Below are 17,749 nucleotides of genomic sequence, written 5' to 3'. Positions count from 1 at the left end.
AAATAGCTGGAATACTGTTGAGAGCAGCACTAAACAACAAGAAACAAACAAAGTATACTGGGGCAGCCTGGACCGAGAACTATATAGTAAGATCTTAAAATCCAGGAAAGCCAATGCATGCCAGTTGTGCGGCGAGTTAAATCATGCAGCAGAATTCTCCTTGTTATTAATTTTATTATTCCTTCATATTTATGGATGAAGGTTTTGAGTTAGTATGGAGAGCAGCGTATGTTAGTGACTGTAGAATATATAGTGGATTTTCAGTCTTAGGTTTGAATGCAGAAAGTTTTTGTGTAAACCAGAAGTAGCATCATCTGACCGAAACTGCTTATAACTGTGGTATAAGTCAGTGCATATAGTTTTATGTTACTTTAAGCAATATTCCAGCAAGATTGGGGACGCCCGAAATGGACTTTACATATTCAACCTCGGCCTTCAGCTTGACAATCAAATGGTTTAACCACTTGACTACCCCATGGCCCTGTGTATTATTTAACTTGCTAGAGAATTCATATCCCACAGAAGGAGGTAAAAGATCTATTATATTTTCCTCCTTTGTTATCATTTCCATTTTCCTCTGCTTATTTATATTTGTTTTTATTATCGATAATGTTGAAATGACTCAAAATTAAAATTTAGATGAGGTAAAGAATAGTCAGTAATATACTATGCAATGAAATAGTGTGTGGATTCTCCTGTTTTTAAATTAATGGATTCAGTGCTTGTGGCATCCCATGTTTATATATATCTGATGGATTCAGTTCTTACTTGTGGCATCCCCTGTGTGTATGTGTCCTGTATTCAGTTCTTACTTGTGGCATCCACTGTGTGTATTTGTCCTGGATTCAGTTCTTACTTGTGGCATCCACTGTGTGTATTTGTCGTGGATTCAGTTCTTACTTGTGGCATCCACTGTGTGTATGTGTCCTGGATTCAGTTCTTACTTGTGGCATCCACTGTGTGTATTTGTCCTGGATTCAGTTCTTACTTGTGGCATCCACTGTGTGTATGTGTCCTGGATTCAGTTCTTACTTGTGGCATCCACTGTGTGAATGTGTCGTGGTTTCAGTTCTTACTTGTGGCATCCACTGTGTGTATGTGTCCTGGATTCAGTTCTTACTTGTGGCATCCACTGTGTGAATGTGTCGTGGTTTCAGTTCTTACTTGTGGCATCCACTGTGTGTATGTGTCCTGGATTCAGTTCTTACTTGTGGCATCCACTGTGTGTATGTGTCCTGGATTCAGTTCTTACTTGTGGCATCCACTGTGTGTATGTGTCCTGGATTGAGTTCTTACTTGTGGCATCCACTGTGTGTATGTGTCCTGGATTGAGTTCTTACTTGTGGCATCCACTGTGTGTATGTGTCCTGGATTCAGTTCTTACTTGTGGCATCCACTGTGTGTATGTGTCCTGGATTCAGTTCTTACTTGTGGCATCCACTGTGTGTATGTGTCGTGGATTCAGTTCTTACTTGTGGCATCCACTGTGTGTATTTGTCCTGGATTCAGTTCTTACTTGTGGCATCCACTGTGTGTATGTGTCGTGGATTCAGTTCTTACTTGTGGCATCCACTGTGTGTATTTGTCCTGGATTCAGTTCTTACTTGTGGCATCCACTGTGTGTATGTGTCGTGGATTCAGTTCTTACTTGTGGCATCCACTGTGTGTATTTGTCCTGGATTCAGTTCTTACTTGTGGCATCCACTGTGTGTATGTGTCGTGGATTCAGTTTTTACTTGTGGCATCCACTGTGTGTATTTGTCCTGGATTCAGTTCTTACTTGTGGCATCCACTGTGTGTATGTGTCGTGGCACAGTTCTTACTTGTGGCATCCCCTGTGTGTATGTGTCGTGGTTTCAGTTCTTACTAGTGGCTCTTTGTTACAAACTCTACTGAAGCAAATCTACAGTTATGATAAGAAGAAGTGTGTGTAATGTGGTAGTAATCTGTGATCGCCTGAAAGAGGCATCCACAAAGGTTGAATGAGCTGAAGCTTGTCCAGATGTGCCTGTGGAGAGTCATTTGATAGTGTATAAGATCTAAATAAATATTCAGAAACTCTGAATCATTTCCTTTGTAGACATGTTAAAGACTTATGTGAAACTTGAAGGTCCTCCATTAATCAGAAACACTTCCTGACAAGGCTGCATTATATTCTTTTTGTAAGGGGAACTAAATTAAGAAAGTTTAAAGGTGACACTATATTTCCTAATACAAAACAATTCAGTACATATAACTTTTTGAAAGGATTGATTTCTTGCTTAAAAATTAAGGAGGTTCACCAGTGCCCTTTGACAAATGTTGATGCTAATGAATGTGCATGCTTTTATCTCAACTTCAGATGAAGCAGTTTTGGGCTGAAGGAACTATCCATGCCAAGACACGTTGCTGGGCACAAGGAATGGATGGATGGCGACCTTTGCAATCAGTGTCGCAGCTTAAGTGGACGTTGCTGGCCTCTGGTCAAGCTGTCATGAACGAAAGTGACCTTGCCACTCTCATACTCAACATGCTTATCAAAATGGCTGCCTACTATCCTAGCAGGTGGGTACTCCCAGACACTTGTGGTCTTATGTGTTGTCATGCCAAGTACACCACCAATAGCTGGTATGTTGTTAGTCTGTACAAATCACAGTACAAAAACTGAAGAAATAGTTGTTTCCATTCAAATCTACTTGTCTGAGGACCAACTGAGACAGCTGTCACATGATCGACTGGAGAGACGTCACATCCCAACACATTCCCGCTTGTCACCATACAGTCATGTGTTTTGCCTTGGTCCTCAATATTTGGCTTTAATTTTGTGGCTTGTACTTTGCTCCCACGTTAAATTTCTTCTGCGACGGGTGGGGTATATCTTATCTAATGTAATAATATGCAGGGGTCTGGAAACCGTCATATGCGACGGACATGTCCGATTGGGAATCTCAAATGTCCGGTTTAAAATATTGCTTACCGGACATTTAAATTTTTCTGTCCGGACATTCTTAAATTTTGACCGGACATGATCAACAGTTAGGACTGAGCAGTTTCTGTCTGCAGTTGTAACACAATGAAGATCATCTACACTGACAAGCTTTGTTTGTTTTGATTGCTGTAAATACATCGTACCTACATGATAGTCCAATTGATCAATCACTGTAATAGGCAACAAACTGAGTTGACACTGATTAATCGAGGATTAATTACTGAGAGCATCTTGTTAATTTGAGTGAAAGGTGTTTACAACTGTACATAAATACCTTGCATCATCGATGTACCTCATTATCCTCAAAATGCTACGATACGAAACCTCAGACAAGAAGAGAAAGCGTGACGACAGATTAGTCGAGCGAATCTGCCAAACCCTCAAAGTTTGAACGATCATTTTGTAAGTCGTGGCTAACGACTTTCACTGAGTTGACATACAATGAGGATTTGAAGATTTTATTGTTTTCAATAGCTACAGTCGTATATTGAATCTTGATTGACCGCCATTTTGCTTTCTGTGACGATCGATATCAAATTTTTTAATGGTCAATAATAAGTACAGATGAAAAAAATATTCAAATAACTATTGCTATCAAGGATATTTTATTATTTGTGATTATATTATCTGTCTTGTTTTTGATTAATCTTTAGTTTAAACAAAACTTTTTCCCGTGAGGTCAGGTGATAACCAAATATGGGATGATAGTCTCGATCCAAATGTTACAACGTGTACACTTGAGCAGATATAACTCATAAATATCAATTAGAACGTTTACTACGTTAACAGATTGTTATTATAACAGAAACAAACGTATGTTTTCCATGTATATCTAAAATGATATTATTTGTTATTAATTGTCCGGTGAATTAAACAATTTAGATTGAAATAATTCATCATATTATGAATACGTAACAACTTGTAATGTGTGTGAAAAGTTGTACTAAAATACGCTATTTGTAGGGGCCGTGGCCTAAATGCAAAGTCCGATTGGGATTTTAAATTTTCCAGACCCCTGATAATATGTATTTATTCCATGTGGGAAGACCGTTGTCTTCTTTATTCATGTGACTTGTTGTTTTCCAGCCATATTGATTTGCTATATGTGTCTTCAATTCGTGGCAGCCATTTACATTTTCAATTGTTGTCTAGGTATTATATTCTACATTTTATAAATACCTTTATCCACTAGTGGTTTTTCACGCTTGTTATTTAACACACTGTTTTTCCGATTTAAACTTTGGTCCATACATCGGTGTTTGCATGTCTTCTTTCACAAAGCATCTTCAATTTTCATGCATAAGTTATGCTTGTTCGTTGCATTAACTGTCAGCAAAAAGTCGGCTAAAGACCCACACCCACATTGTTGGTATTGCGCACTAATTTGCACTCCAAATTTAAAATGTAACTTTTGTTCACCACACTCCCCATCTTATCCCCGCCAGCCCACCCTTCAACACTGTCAATGCCTTCAGGTGCCTCGACCCAATGTCTACTCTGACTGCGCCCACGAGGAATGCCTTACTGTTAGTACATATGATGTCTATATCTTCAAGGTTGCCTTCCACACCTGTGCTGTTGTCTGCACAAGGTCAGATTGCTGCTGTGCCTCCCATTTTCCTGGCAACGCCTCCCATTACACAGATACTGCATGGATGTAGAACTTCATGCAGTCCATATGGCAGCAGTCTATGACACAGATGTATCCTGTGCCTGTGTATCAGCCACCTCCGCCACCAGCTACCCCAGTTCCGGAGACAATACAAGCGCTTATGATAACATCTGCGCCTGCCGTACATCAGATGCCTGTGATACCATCTGCGCCTTCCACGTCAACTTGTACGCTGTCTGTTGACAAGAACAGTTGACAAGAAAGACACCATTTGGTCCCACCCTACGTCGATACCACTGGATCCCATGCTCAGGAATACTGTCATGGCGATAGATGAAGATTTCTCCAAGCTAACACTTGCACCAGCATTAAAGAAGACTTTCCTAATCATGCCTTTGGAGTGGCAGACCAAGTGCATATCTTGGACGAGGACCCCCCAGAGGATGAGTAGCTCATCCAAGCCGACCATGATGTTAGGTTTGCCATTATCAAGACCAAGGTCAGGCGCTCACTTCAGCCTTTGTCAGCCTTCGCTGGAACAAGACCTGACTGAGACCAAAGCCATTCACCTAGACCACTAACAGACAGTGGTAGAATTTCAGCAGAGACAAATAGACCATATGAGGAATCACCAGACATCGGACACATGATTAATTTGCATACAACAGAAGTCAGACGTACCTTCAGCCTTCAGCAGCACCTGGCCTTATGGTGAGGGTTCTGTGAAAGTTCACCAATTCTCCCGTCTATCGATGTACGTTCATCGTTGGCTAATCTATTCCACGGAGAGGCGTTAGTCCTCAGGTTAATTGTTTTTCGTGTGCATTCTGGTAGACATGATCTGTACCAAACTTGAAGATCATCTCACATTCACAATCAAGTAGACATTTGACAGAATCATCATATGCTACCTGTTGGGATCATCGTACACAGGATAAGTCGTAACCAATTTCATGGAGGTCAGCTTGCGCCAACACCGGCCAAGGCACATATCCTACACAGAACTGGGAACACCACTTGTCTATCTACCACACAGTTCACAGTGGATTGTCTTTTGTTGAGCATGAACCTTGTCTCCAGCAAAATGCGGGATTTGAGGTTACTGCGCAGGATGATTTAAATATTACTCTCTGACTGTAAACATCCCGACTTTACCGGAATTAGTCAACTGACCTAATGCTAGCCGTGCAGGGTAATTGTTCAAGATTGGTTTGCATTTCTACTTGTACATAATGCTGCAACTATGCGATCAGACACATGTAGCGGTACATCAATGTGTCTGAGTCACTAACTTCAGAAGACCTCCCATGCCAACATGCGCGGTATTAAGACACCTCCTTTAATGGTCACCTCAATATAAGAATGGGAGTACTTATACGATGCCAAGAGGATGGAAACGTTCTCCTTATTTCATAAGATCTTTTCAAACCTGAGAATTATATTTATACGGTTTTATCTACTAGATACAGCGCCGACTGTGTAATTCTTTCCACGACTGTTACATGGACCTCCGATGACAACACAAGATTTAACGAGGCACCTCCCTTCATTGTTATCTCGGTATAAGATTGAGAGCGCTTGTACGATATTGTACACAGGCGATTGGTTGGGGAGTGCATTTATTTAGTCTACATGGGATCTGAATTGGTTCACATATGAACACAATTTTTCCTGTCTCTTCAAGACATGACATGATCAAAAGCTCTCCTGCAGTTGATTTTTCAACTTTACAGCCTTGTCAACAACCCAATCTTAATCTGCTACCCACTCTTAAACAGCCGCTTACACATTGTCAGAGGCAAGTGTTGCTGGGATTGCTCAGGATAAGCCCAGCATTTGACAATCCGAGGGCGTCTGCACATATGCCCAGTACAGCAGTTCCTGGCATCTTACATCAGATGTCAGGACCTGTACGTTGCCATCAGTCTGTCATCTCACCTCAAAACACATCTCAGTTGTTGGAGTCGAACGTCTTAGGAGGCGTCTCCTTTAATAAAACTAAATCCCAATGATACACCTGTTTGTAGACTCCTCTCTACAGTTATGGGGTGCACATCTTCAGGACCAGACAGCTTCAGGGCTGTGGTCTGCCACACAGCACATGTGGCACATCAACAACCTTGAAAGTGCCCATTCTGGCAATTTCACATTGGCAGGAGCATTTCCATAACGCTCAACTCCCCATCACCACCGACACTGTTGCCATGGCAGCGACTTTGATCTAGACTGAAAATGGCGGTAGTCCACGTTTCCAAAGCAGATCTTGAAAACCATACAATATTTCTTCACCAAACTTGGTACATATAGAGGTCTAGTGGTAAACGGGTGCCTTTTTATAGTTTGGGATTTTGAAAAAAATATTTTTCAAGTTTCCATGGTAGCGACTTTGACTTACACTGAAAATGGCGGTAGTGCTTGTTTCCGGAGCAAATTTTGAAAACCGTACAATATTCTGTCATGGTTGAAAGAAAACTATATCCAGGAACTTTAGCATGGGCCCTCACAATCCACAAGTCTCAAGGTAGCATCTATGAACAGATGATTGGGAACATGACAAATACACAAGGAAGTAATTTTAAAGCCTAGCCTGGTCAAGTGTATATGATGCTCGGTAGGGTCAAATCAAGGAAAGGCTTAAAACTTGTAGGTTTTGCTGAACACAAAAAAGCATTGGATGAGATGACTAGATTGTAGAATGAAAGACTGTTCACCTGGACACACCCTGTAGAAAACAGTCATGGCGATGGACTCAAGGTGGCTCACTTGAATGTTCGATCCCTCAGTGCTCATTTCGAAAATGCGAAGAAGGACAAGTTTGTTGGTGTGCTTGATGTTTTGTGTTTCACAGAATCACACATCAATGATTACAATGAAAGAGACCTGCCAGGATATCACGTCTATCCAGGAGACACAACACATGGCATTGCTGTCTATGTTTCAACAAGTTTCAAGAACAGTGTGATGTAATGTCATCTCGCAGTATTGAATACGTTTCCTTTCTTGTTTGCAGGTTCTACATTGCTTTTGTGTATGTTCCTCCAAAAGTGTCATGGACACGGTTGTCGCATTCACTTACTCATTTCATGCAGAAACTTCAGGATCTCTCCAAGCAGCATGAATGTGAACATGTCCTAGTTACTGGGGATTTCAACTGTGATCTGAGTGAAAACTGACTCAACTCATTCATTCTCCAACTCACTGTCTTGGAGCAACACTGGATTTGTTGTTTACTGATCATGCCAGTGCTGTAGCATTCCAGACTCCAGTCTACTACTCAGATCATCAGATGATTGGTGCTGTACCTCTCAGTACACCTCATGGTGACCCCTGCTCTCATTGATCTCTAAGTAAAATAAGAACTCCCTTACTTCTCTGATTATTGTTTAAGTAATAACACAACTCATTACAAATACAACAGTAACTGATCTTAAACCTACTCATCTGTATAAACACTGCCTCCTATCCTGTATATATTCTTGTCAACCATACTCTGTACTTCACTTGCTTGAGAACGGTGTTGGAACCTACACCGAAACGTCGCTCCTAATTGTAATAAAGAAGTTGTTCGTCCATATGTGTCATCCTTACTCATTACAAATACAGTTACGTATTCTATCATAAACTGCAGATGGCAAAACAACACCAGAAATAACTTTTTTAGTGCTGCAATTAGTCCATTTACAAAACGGTCCAGCTATTGCACACAATTGGACATGTCATATTTGCGGGGGATATGAGTATTTCATGCTTGTTTCTTACATGGATGTTAATAATATGTACAAACTTTAAAAACATTTACCCATATGAAAGTAATGATGACTCCTTGAATACAATCCAACCTCTGCAATGTCCGCCAAGTTTATTTTATTAACAGGGTGGTTACGTTTGTATTTACCTGATGTTCCCACAAGTTTCACGAAGATCATCTGTACCGTTTCTCCCAATAACGATTGTCATATCTTTCCCACTTTTGAAAGTGAATCATTCAGCCACTGCATTCATATTGCGTTGCCCAGCAACATATATGGGGAACAACTCTTTAGACACTTCCCTCTCAAAAATAACACGATCAAATTTACGATGTGATCAAGTTGCGAGCTCATGTTCGAATCACTAGAAATGATGTCATGAAAGAACAAGGTTTTATCGTGAAATAAACCATGCTTCGTTCTTCATGTTTTTTTGTGATTTATTGCGTAGCCATCTTATATGTTGAGATGAGACCAAAAGAACTTATAATGTGTTTCTATATCAATCGTGTTTGGTATCATTTCTGTAGATGCACCAACCAAATATGGTTGTCTTGTTGACCAGATGTCTGAAGACAGATACTAGAGCTATGAAGGGGAGGGACTATTGGAGAGCTATGTGTTTGCATCTCATACTGACAGTGATGACATGCAGCTGGTGATTGTGGGTCATTGTAATGCCAGAACAGGAAATATAAGAGACTATTTTGGATGATAGTAAGGGACATATGCCATCTTTTCAAGATATATACTATACCACAGATGGTTTTCACATACAAAGGATATATTGAGATGATACTGTGAACAGCTGTGGAAGAGATCTCATGTTGATCTATGTTGTTCCCTCAACATTCATATGGAGTTAACAAAGGGTCATGGCCGCGCTCGGAATTTCGGAAGTCATCGATATGGACTTTCACTTCATAGACTTTCAAATTAAACATTTGAATAAAATGACATTGACCATATGAACAGATACGTAACATATTATAACTGTTCTAAAATGAGTTTGTATTTTATGAGCACGTGTGTCTTATCCGAGCAAAAACTGATGACGCCAGGATACACTTACTTTTGACAATTCCATTTTGCAAGATTACAATAATCAGTCAATCAACGTATTATCGGTTAATCCTTTGATCAATGTATTTGCAACTCAACTGACTGTTCCTCTATTGCTGCGCTGCCACATGCATATTACATATACTAAAATATAATACATTCGCTACATCAGACCTAGATTTATAACCCAATCCTAGATTAAATAATTACCCCAGACACGAGAAATGAAAAATGCGGACTACTGATTGCTATTTCTTCTTGCCACCCTCAGAGGCAGGTGTGATAGTTATAGAGTTATTTTGCATAGTCTTTGTCAGGTAATCTGAGTGGTTCTTGGTCTAATTATACTAACAACGCGTGTCGGTCCGACGTTGATTAATGTACAATTTGCATACTCGTATATGCAAGGGGCCGACGTATGGTTCCTGTAGGAAGTGACAACTTGGTGACGATGGCTTGCGGTATATACAGTTTTACTTTATACATGTAGATATATACATACAGAAGACACTATGTGCCAGGTCAGCACATGGTGGTAGTGGTTGTTGTCTAGGTGCCCCGGAGCACCCAGCCTAACCCTAGCTAGGCTAAGGGTAAGACCTTTCTTTTTTCTTTCTTGACCAAGGCTTATATAGCCAAGGTCACCTGACATTTAGTAAGTAATAAATATAAATGTAAACAGTAAATCATCAGTGACATACTTGCACATCCTGTTCAGGATGGCAGACGGTCGATGTACACAAAAATGGGGATTAACAAATAGGCTTAGCATCTTATAAATAACAGCAATTAAATGTTTCAAGGCATAAAGATGTCATGGCTCCAGGGTAATGAGCCTTTGCAATCAAATGTTCTTCAGACAATGGGTGTCGTAAATCAGTCACCATGACAATACTCTCATACTGTGTATGACAAATACACAGGTGTAGGGTTTACACCATGAAACATGCATGAAGGGAGTAGTAATTGTTTTATGCAATATGCCTGAAAAATAAGGGCCGTTGCTTTTTTGAGTATATGAACTGAACTGAACAGGAACTTCGAAACATGCTCCAGCAGATATGGACAGATATCCAACAGGACTTGGTGCGACGCTTGGTCCATTCCATGAGACAAAGATGTGTTGCTTGCATCGCAACCAGAGGTTGACACACGCTATTGATTTGTAAATTGACATTTTGGCATGTTCATGTTTTTATGAAATCACACATTTTCTGAAGTCAGGATGGCAAATTAAACCATTTGAACACTTACAGGAGTCTTTTATCTGTTGCAAACTGAAATTGTTTCAGATTTGGTAAAAAACATAACTTAGCATTAAGTCTTATTCAATGTCACAGGAACTTTTGTTGTTCAGTATAGTTTTCTACTTAAGGTAGCTTGATGCATAAGCTGTATATTTTAAATGTTCTTGTTTTCAAACCACATTATATTTGTGGTGCTGCATTTAAGTCATGAGTCGGCTAGTTGGAGATTTATTATGCTTTATGTGATTGTGGTAATTTCAAGGAATTAGAAGACATGGCAGGATGTACTTGCAAACGCTTTTCTAGTGGTAAACTGTACATGAAAAATCTATCATGTGAGATGAGTTTCTTGCAGATTACACTGGGCTGTATCCCATACGTCTGCAGATAGACACTTTACTGCATGCTGATAAAGTGTTGCTACTATTCCAGAGATTGTGATGGTGCTATTGTTCGTCCACTTCCAAGAGTCAAGAGGATTCTTTCTGAAGCAACCTGTCTCCCACATATTGTACAGGTACAGTATTACCTGTTTCTTGGAATTGATTATAATCCATGGTCACTTGACAAGCCTGAACTACCTTGTACAACTTGAAAGTTTTTGTTGTTGATCCGAATTTGTTCAAAAGGTTTTGACGTTGGGTCTCTAGGGGCTAGTTGTAACTTCCTCCTGAGTGCAAAGAAGAGCTGCTGGTTTTGCATGAGTGTAACTAGTCTATATCATGTATATCATCTTGCTACTATTTTGTCTTTTTGAAATGGATGCATTTTACAGGTGCTTCCTGGTCTTTGAAGATGTTTTATTTGTATTACAGCTCCTTTTGACATTTGACCCCGTGTTGGTGGAGAAGGTGGCAACACTTCTGTTTGAGATCATGCAGGACAACCCAAACATCTCCAGACTTTACCTAACTGGTGTCTTCTTCTTCATACTCATGTATACTGGCTCAAATGTTCTGCCCATCTCTCGCTTCCTCAAGTACACACACCTCAAACAGGCTTTCAGATCCGAAGAGGTAGGTTCAAACTTGCCACGTTCTGAAGGTAACAGGACTTGTTTGTTGGCTACATGACCAAATGAAAGCCCGAGTTAAACCTGTAGATCTATGAAAGTAGTTTGATTTTCTAACATATATCAAAGGATTTTAACCAAATGTTATGTATGCATTGTCCCGTGTGAGAGAATGGTTTGATAAGTTTTTGAACCACATGCTTTTGACATTTCTGACAGATAGTCACCAGCATGCCCAATTGGCAACTCCCATGTTCGCTTCTTTCACTGCTCATAAAATCAGGGCATTGTCTACCAGTCTCGCTTCTTGGAAAAAAACCAAATCGTCTTAAGTTGCCATTGACGCTCCCACAATAGGTTTCCCGTCTATTACATACATCCAGACTTCCAGCAGCCACAGTGTGGGAAGGTAGGTTAACCTTTTGAACCATATTGTCTACTAGGTGTAGGACAGGTCATAGGCTCGCCCCATGGCAAGGTAGTTAACTGACTATAAATGTCCAGTTTTCACCTTTGCAGAAATTATGGAGTTATATTTTGGCTGGACTAGCGAGGCTATGTATAGTACAATCAAAATCACATAACGAAATCAACATTCAGTTCAAAAACCACTTGGTGACTGCTGAGAAGATTTTGGTTGATTGCAGGATTGCAAAATTCATGTGTATTGACAAGTACTTTCCAAATCATTGCATATTTTCAAGACCAATTTTATAACAATAAAGATCTTGATTATTGATCAGATTGTTTTGACTGGATGCCGCCATTTTGTTTGAAGCAAATGCTATTGATATGAGAGGTAGAACCTGATTGGTCAATAGGAAGGACATAGAAGGGACATAACTCATAGTAGCCATTAGTTTCACTACAATCAAGCCAATAAATTCCATTCCAGTTTAGCAAGGCCACTGGAGTTAATGTCATAACTTGAAATGACGTCTTCAGAACCAGAAGTAATATATCATGGGCGTCACGGTCTGGTAGGTCATGTGGGTCCAAAGCCGCCAAGGATTGATTGATGATGTCACAGTTCAGGAAACGGATGTGATATTATGGTAATTTATTTGACATATTTACATATGTCTTTGGCATTATTCCGAAAACGAGCCTTTTGGTATATTCTGGCTATGCTGTAATAGAGGTAGAGGATTCACAGGAATTATCAAACAATAGTTATCATTGTCAATAGTTCTAAGAATACTACCTCTATAATTTCAGGAAGTGCTTCCACCCACCTCCCCAATTCATCTGCCTCCAGTGGTTAGATGTTTTTTGAAAGAAGTGCCGTTTTTCCCACCTTTATGCGCAGTTGGTCGGTTGGTTTGTTGTTTAACGCCTCACTCAGCAATATTCCAGCTATATGACGACGGTCTGTAAATAATCGAGTCTGGACCAGACAATCCAGTGAATGATATCATGAGCATCAATCGCAATTTGGATTGATGACATGCTTCAACCAAGTCAGCGAGCCAGACCACATGATCCCGTAAGATAACCTCTTACAACAAGCATGATTTGCTGTAGACCTATTTTACCCTGGATCTTCACAGGTTACTGGTGAGCTAGATGTGCCATTAGGGGAACAACTAGTTGTGTGTAGTTGACAGTGAAGAGGACTTCTGATGAAAAAATGAAGATTTAGTTACAGTGTGTCTGTAGCCAAAATACAGGATTTTTGGCTATGATGTAATAGAGGTAGTATTCTTAGAATTATTAACAATGAAAACTATTGTATATCTTGAGAGCAACGTAGTCGCAATATTCCTTTACTATCTATTGTAAACTTAATAGTCATGTCCAATAGTCATGTCCAATAGGAGTAACATATTTCTTATCTTCTTTTAAGGCATCGTAATAATCATTAACAGTTGATTGTAAAAGTTCCTCATTAAGATTTATTCTTTGTCAAATAAAGCTGGTGTCATCAGTCTCTCCTTCATGTGTAGTAATATCTGTTAGGTTATCAGATTAATATCATCCATTTTTATGTTAAACATGAGAAAACATAATTCTAATATAACATTGTCTTCACAATGTGCGCAAGTTAAATCCACAATGTAGTTTTGGGGTCCATTAGGACACCAAGCAATTCGCCAGTCTCTAACTATAACTAGTAACCCGAGTATCAGACACTTCTGGTTCGCTTTCCAAATCTCAGCGCTCATGATGTGTTAGTTCCAGGAACTGCCCGAGTATCATTTGCAATTAGTTTGACTTCTGATGATGTTAATAGGGAGCATCTTCAGAACATAGGTCGTGCAGTTATAAAGAAAATCAAGATTAAAATTAGTGGTAATGAGGTCTTGAGTATTGACAACAGCGATGTATACTTTTGTTACGTGGATCTCTGGAGAACAGCAAAAGAAAGGGAAAACTTACTTTATCAAGGTGTTGACACAAGCACTAATCGGAATTCTACCAGACTGCTTGAAGGTTCTGCTAGTGGTGATAGTGGCTTAGAAGAAAAGGCTATATTTGGCCATAAATCCTGTGTTTTGGCTTCAGTCACACAAACTAAATTTTCATTTTTTCATCAGTTGTCCTCTTCACTGTCAACTACACACAATTAGTTGTTCCTGAATAGCACTACAGCAACCCAAGCTATGATGTGTGCAATGGCGGGAAACCTCAAGTCTTTCCTGTGTGTGCTAGAGTCAACGCCTATTGTTATAGTTATAACGATCTAGCACTTGGATGTAGTCACATTAATCTTAGATTGTTCTATAGTTTTCTTAAAACAGATATATTTAGTCATATTAAGAGCTACTAATTGTAGTGACGATCATACTCACATACGTATTGCTGGTGTGAGGTGTTTGTGAGATCGTCATGGAGTCTCTCCCTCCTCCTGCTTGTAAGAAGTGTGGCCATTTTATGATCACGGGAGATTCTCACAGCAACTGCTGGAATTGCAGAGAGGCCAATTGCACTGAAGAGGCAAGATGTGATCAGTGCTCTACTCTGTCTAAGAAGGCCTTCAACAAACTAGCAGAAGCCTTGACTAAAGCTAGAAGAAGAGAAGCTGCTAAGAAGAAGGTAGACATGATTGCGGCTATTGACACAGACCTATCCTCTGACCCTGTCTCAGCATCTCTACCTACTACTCCGTCGAATGAATCTACTTCTGCGAACTCTATGAACATGTTGGAACAGCTCTTCAACCAGCAGAAGAAGATGATCGAGTCGCTGTTTGAATCCCGCTTCTCGGCTATGTCTCATGAGATGTAGATACTTAGGAAGAAGCAGACAGTATTGGCTAAGAAGAGTCCTCCTGCCAAGAGCCTGCATTGGGGACAGCCATCTGTTCAGACCACAGTCGCGGGTGTACGACCAACCCCAGATGACCATACGGACCACCTGGGTAGAAGCTCCCAAGCTTAACCCTCCTGTGAGACATGGGCATCTAGATCTCCGCTTGGGTCCAGTCAGGGTACTGCAAGACCATTTCCTCATCTAAGACACCGTATGGTCTAACGATTTGATGGAGGACCGTCATTCCGTTATACAAGGGCAGTCATCACAAGGCGCACAGACTTTACTCATAGAGGAGTCCTGGACACCAGCCGATGATGAACCACACGGGGAACATGTTGAGTGTATATATCAACTGATTTGTCGCCGGCATCAGTCATATCATTCCACCGTTGCAGACATCATAGACATCAGGAAGACTTACTCTCCACCCAAGTCTGCATATCTTCACAGCTACTCTGGGTTCAGCGTCAACAACAACTAGCACAGATTCGTTCAAGAGCTGTTTCCAACCAAACGAAAAGGTTGATAATGTCACAACCGATATCTGCTCCCAAGATTTTCAACAGCAAATTGGGACGTGTCATAGACGAAGTCAGACAAGACACAACTGAACGATTTCAGGTGTCGATTATCAACCTAGCTGTCAAGGCACATGGATCTTCCTTTACCCTGAAGTGTTCTGGGATCAGAAAGACTCATCGTATAAACAGTCACCTAAGAAGAAGTTTGCCCCTCTGGGAAGGATTCGTTCCAACTGAGTCAGGGATATGACAAACAACAGTCTTCTCAGGATTCGTTTCGTCAGCCTGACTAAAAGAAACAAGGATCTTATCGCCAGTGCAAGTCTGGGGGCAGAGGTGAATGCAGGTTCTGACTTGCTTGCCACCCATTCAGCCGTTATAGACCCTTTTGACATGGATTTGTCTATGGACTGCGATTTACACCTACCATCTTTCAACATAATACTGACTTGTAGGCCAGTGGGAGGGTGTCTTCTGTCATATGCCGAAAATTGGAAGCATATTATGCCCGTCCGCTGTCTCCTAGACGTTGTGGCTCATGAATAGAAACTGCATTTCAAGAGGCATCCCATTCTAGCATCTCGGGCTGTCGGTTGCAGATTTTGTCTAGTCGGACCCAAGCTAGTGGCAGCAGATCTGGCCGTCAGGAAGTTCCTAAAGAAGCGAGCCATTCGGAAACTATCAGAGATCAACAAGACCAAAAGTTTTTACGCTCCGGCTCTCTGGTATTCTTAGTTACGAAGAAGAATTCGCCCGACATGAGGATGATAATAGACTTAAAGATCCTCAACAAAACATTTCTGGTACCTCCTCCAAAGTTCAAGATGGAATCCGTACAGAAGTTGTGATCAACTTTGAGGACAGGACATCAGCCTCGACCTGCAATCAATGGTCGACCTACAAGTTCCAGGTCATACCATTCAGGATATCAATAGCCCCTTGGCTGATTACCAGGATTACAGCGCCAGTCATCAGGTTTGCCCATCTCCGAATACTTGGGTACCTGGACGATTTCCTGGCAGCAGACCAAGAAGATGCTCAGTTACACCAGAATATGCTATTTCTGGTCCAGCTTATGACCCACCTAGGCTTACTAGTCAATCCCTCCAAGTCCAAGACAACTCCGGTTCAAGACATCGTACACATCGGAGCGTGTTTCCAACACCACAAGGGATATCTATGTCCACCAGAAGATCGATTCGTCAAGACTATTACAATGATTCAATCCCTATCTAGTCAACCCAGCAGGTCCCTAAGGTGGTGGATGTCTCTTCTAGGCAACCTAATGTCTCTACAGGATATGACCTTCAGAGGAAGGTTGATGTCATGTCCTCTACAGATATGGATCAACTCACTACGATCCCACATTCTAGAGTTTAAGACTCAGTCACCAACCAACACTACCAGCGTCCAGAGAAGTGATGCCACCAGCGCTCCAGAAAAGCAACGCTACCAGTGCTCCAGAGAAGCGTTTCCACGGCTTCTTCGGCACCAATGCTGCCTTGGTATCTCAGCTTCAGCCTCTCCGGCACATCTATCCTCTACTCTACTTCACCATCAGCTACTTTGGCTTCCACAGCTCCAATGGCGCCATCGGGAATTGCCTCACCAGTGCCACTGGCATCTCCTTCTATTACTGAAACTCATCAGTCAAGATAGTCAAGATGGAACAGCAAGGAGAAACCATATCATTTTGGTCGCCACCACTCCTGTAGCTGCTCCCCTGTCCGTCGTCGGGATCGTGACTATCATTCAACTTCCTGAAAGTAATCTTTTCAAACCAGTAGACATTTTGTTTTATTCAACTTGCCGACTGGTTGTCTGGACGAGGTTTTGTTTTGCGACGTTCTTCTTAACCCCCATCGTTTAAAGCACCATGCTTTAGGAGAGATGACCTGCAGGTTCGCTTCTTGGAAGTTGCTGAAGGAGCTCACATGTTCATTGAAGCTGTTTCTTCAAAGCCTCCTACACCACTTGGCCGAAACATGCTCGGTTTCAATCAAATACGTAACCCTGGCCTCGTCTTGAGGGTGTGGTAATGATTCCTGGCCTGTCCTGTCTCATCAGTAATCAGTTCTCTCAAAATGGGTTCACATGGCCTCTGGCGGACAGCATCTGTATCAGAGAACTTCAGTTCACGCTCATTTAGCCTGTTTGACCCAATCGTCATAAGCTACCGGGCACCCACTTTTCGGGATAATCGTTGACTGGTCAGGTTTAGGCGTCTCTCATATCAGGGTGTTCATTTTATTGTCCGTATGCTTCTGCCAAAAGCCCTATTAGCCACGGGCTACTCGGCTGAACTGCCAAGTTTTTTGCTTTT

At 41.1% G+C, this 17,749-nt stretch overlaps 1 protein-coding gene across 2 annotated transcripts in view; it reads left to right on the top strand.

Annotated features, from left to right (window-relative positions):
• The window catches only part of LOC139463733 (dnaJ homolog subfamily C member 13-like), a 510,967-nt gene that overhangs the window by 207,161 nt on the left and 286,057 nt on the right, over nt 1–17,749 (top strand). For both annotated transcript variants that reach the window (XM_071244983.1, XM_071244982.1), the window contains exons 30-32: nt 2,342–2,544; nt 11,071–11,155; nt 11,454–11,654. In XM_071244983.1, the coding sequence (XP_071101084.1) occupies nt 2,342–2,544; nt 11,071–11,155; nt 11,454–11,654 (489 nt within the window). The remainder of the gene's footprint in view (nt 1–2,341; nt 2,545–11,070; nt 11,156–11,453; nt 11,655–17,749) is intronic.

Source organism: Haliotis cracherodii, unplaced genomic scaffold (genome assembly GCF_022045235.1).
Source record: "Haliotis cracherodii isolate W230 unplaced genomic scaffold, xgHalCrac1.p SCAF_16, whole genome shotgun sequence".
NCBI lineage: Eukaryota > Metazoa > Mollusca > Gastropoda > Lepetellida > Haliotidae > Haliotis > Haliotis cracherodii.
This window is presented reverse-complemented; position numbering and strand designations above follow the sequence as displayed.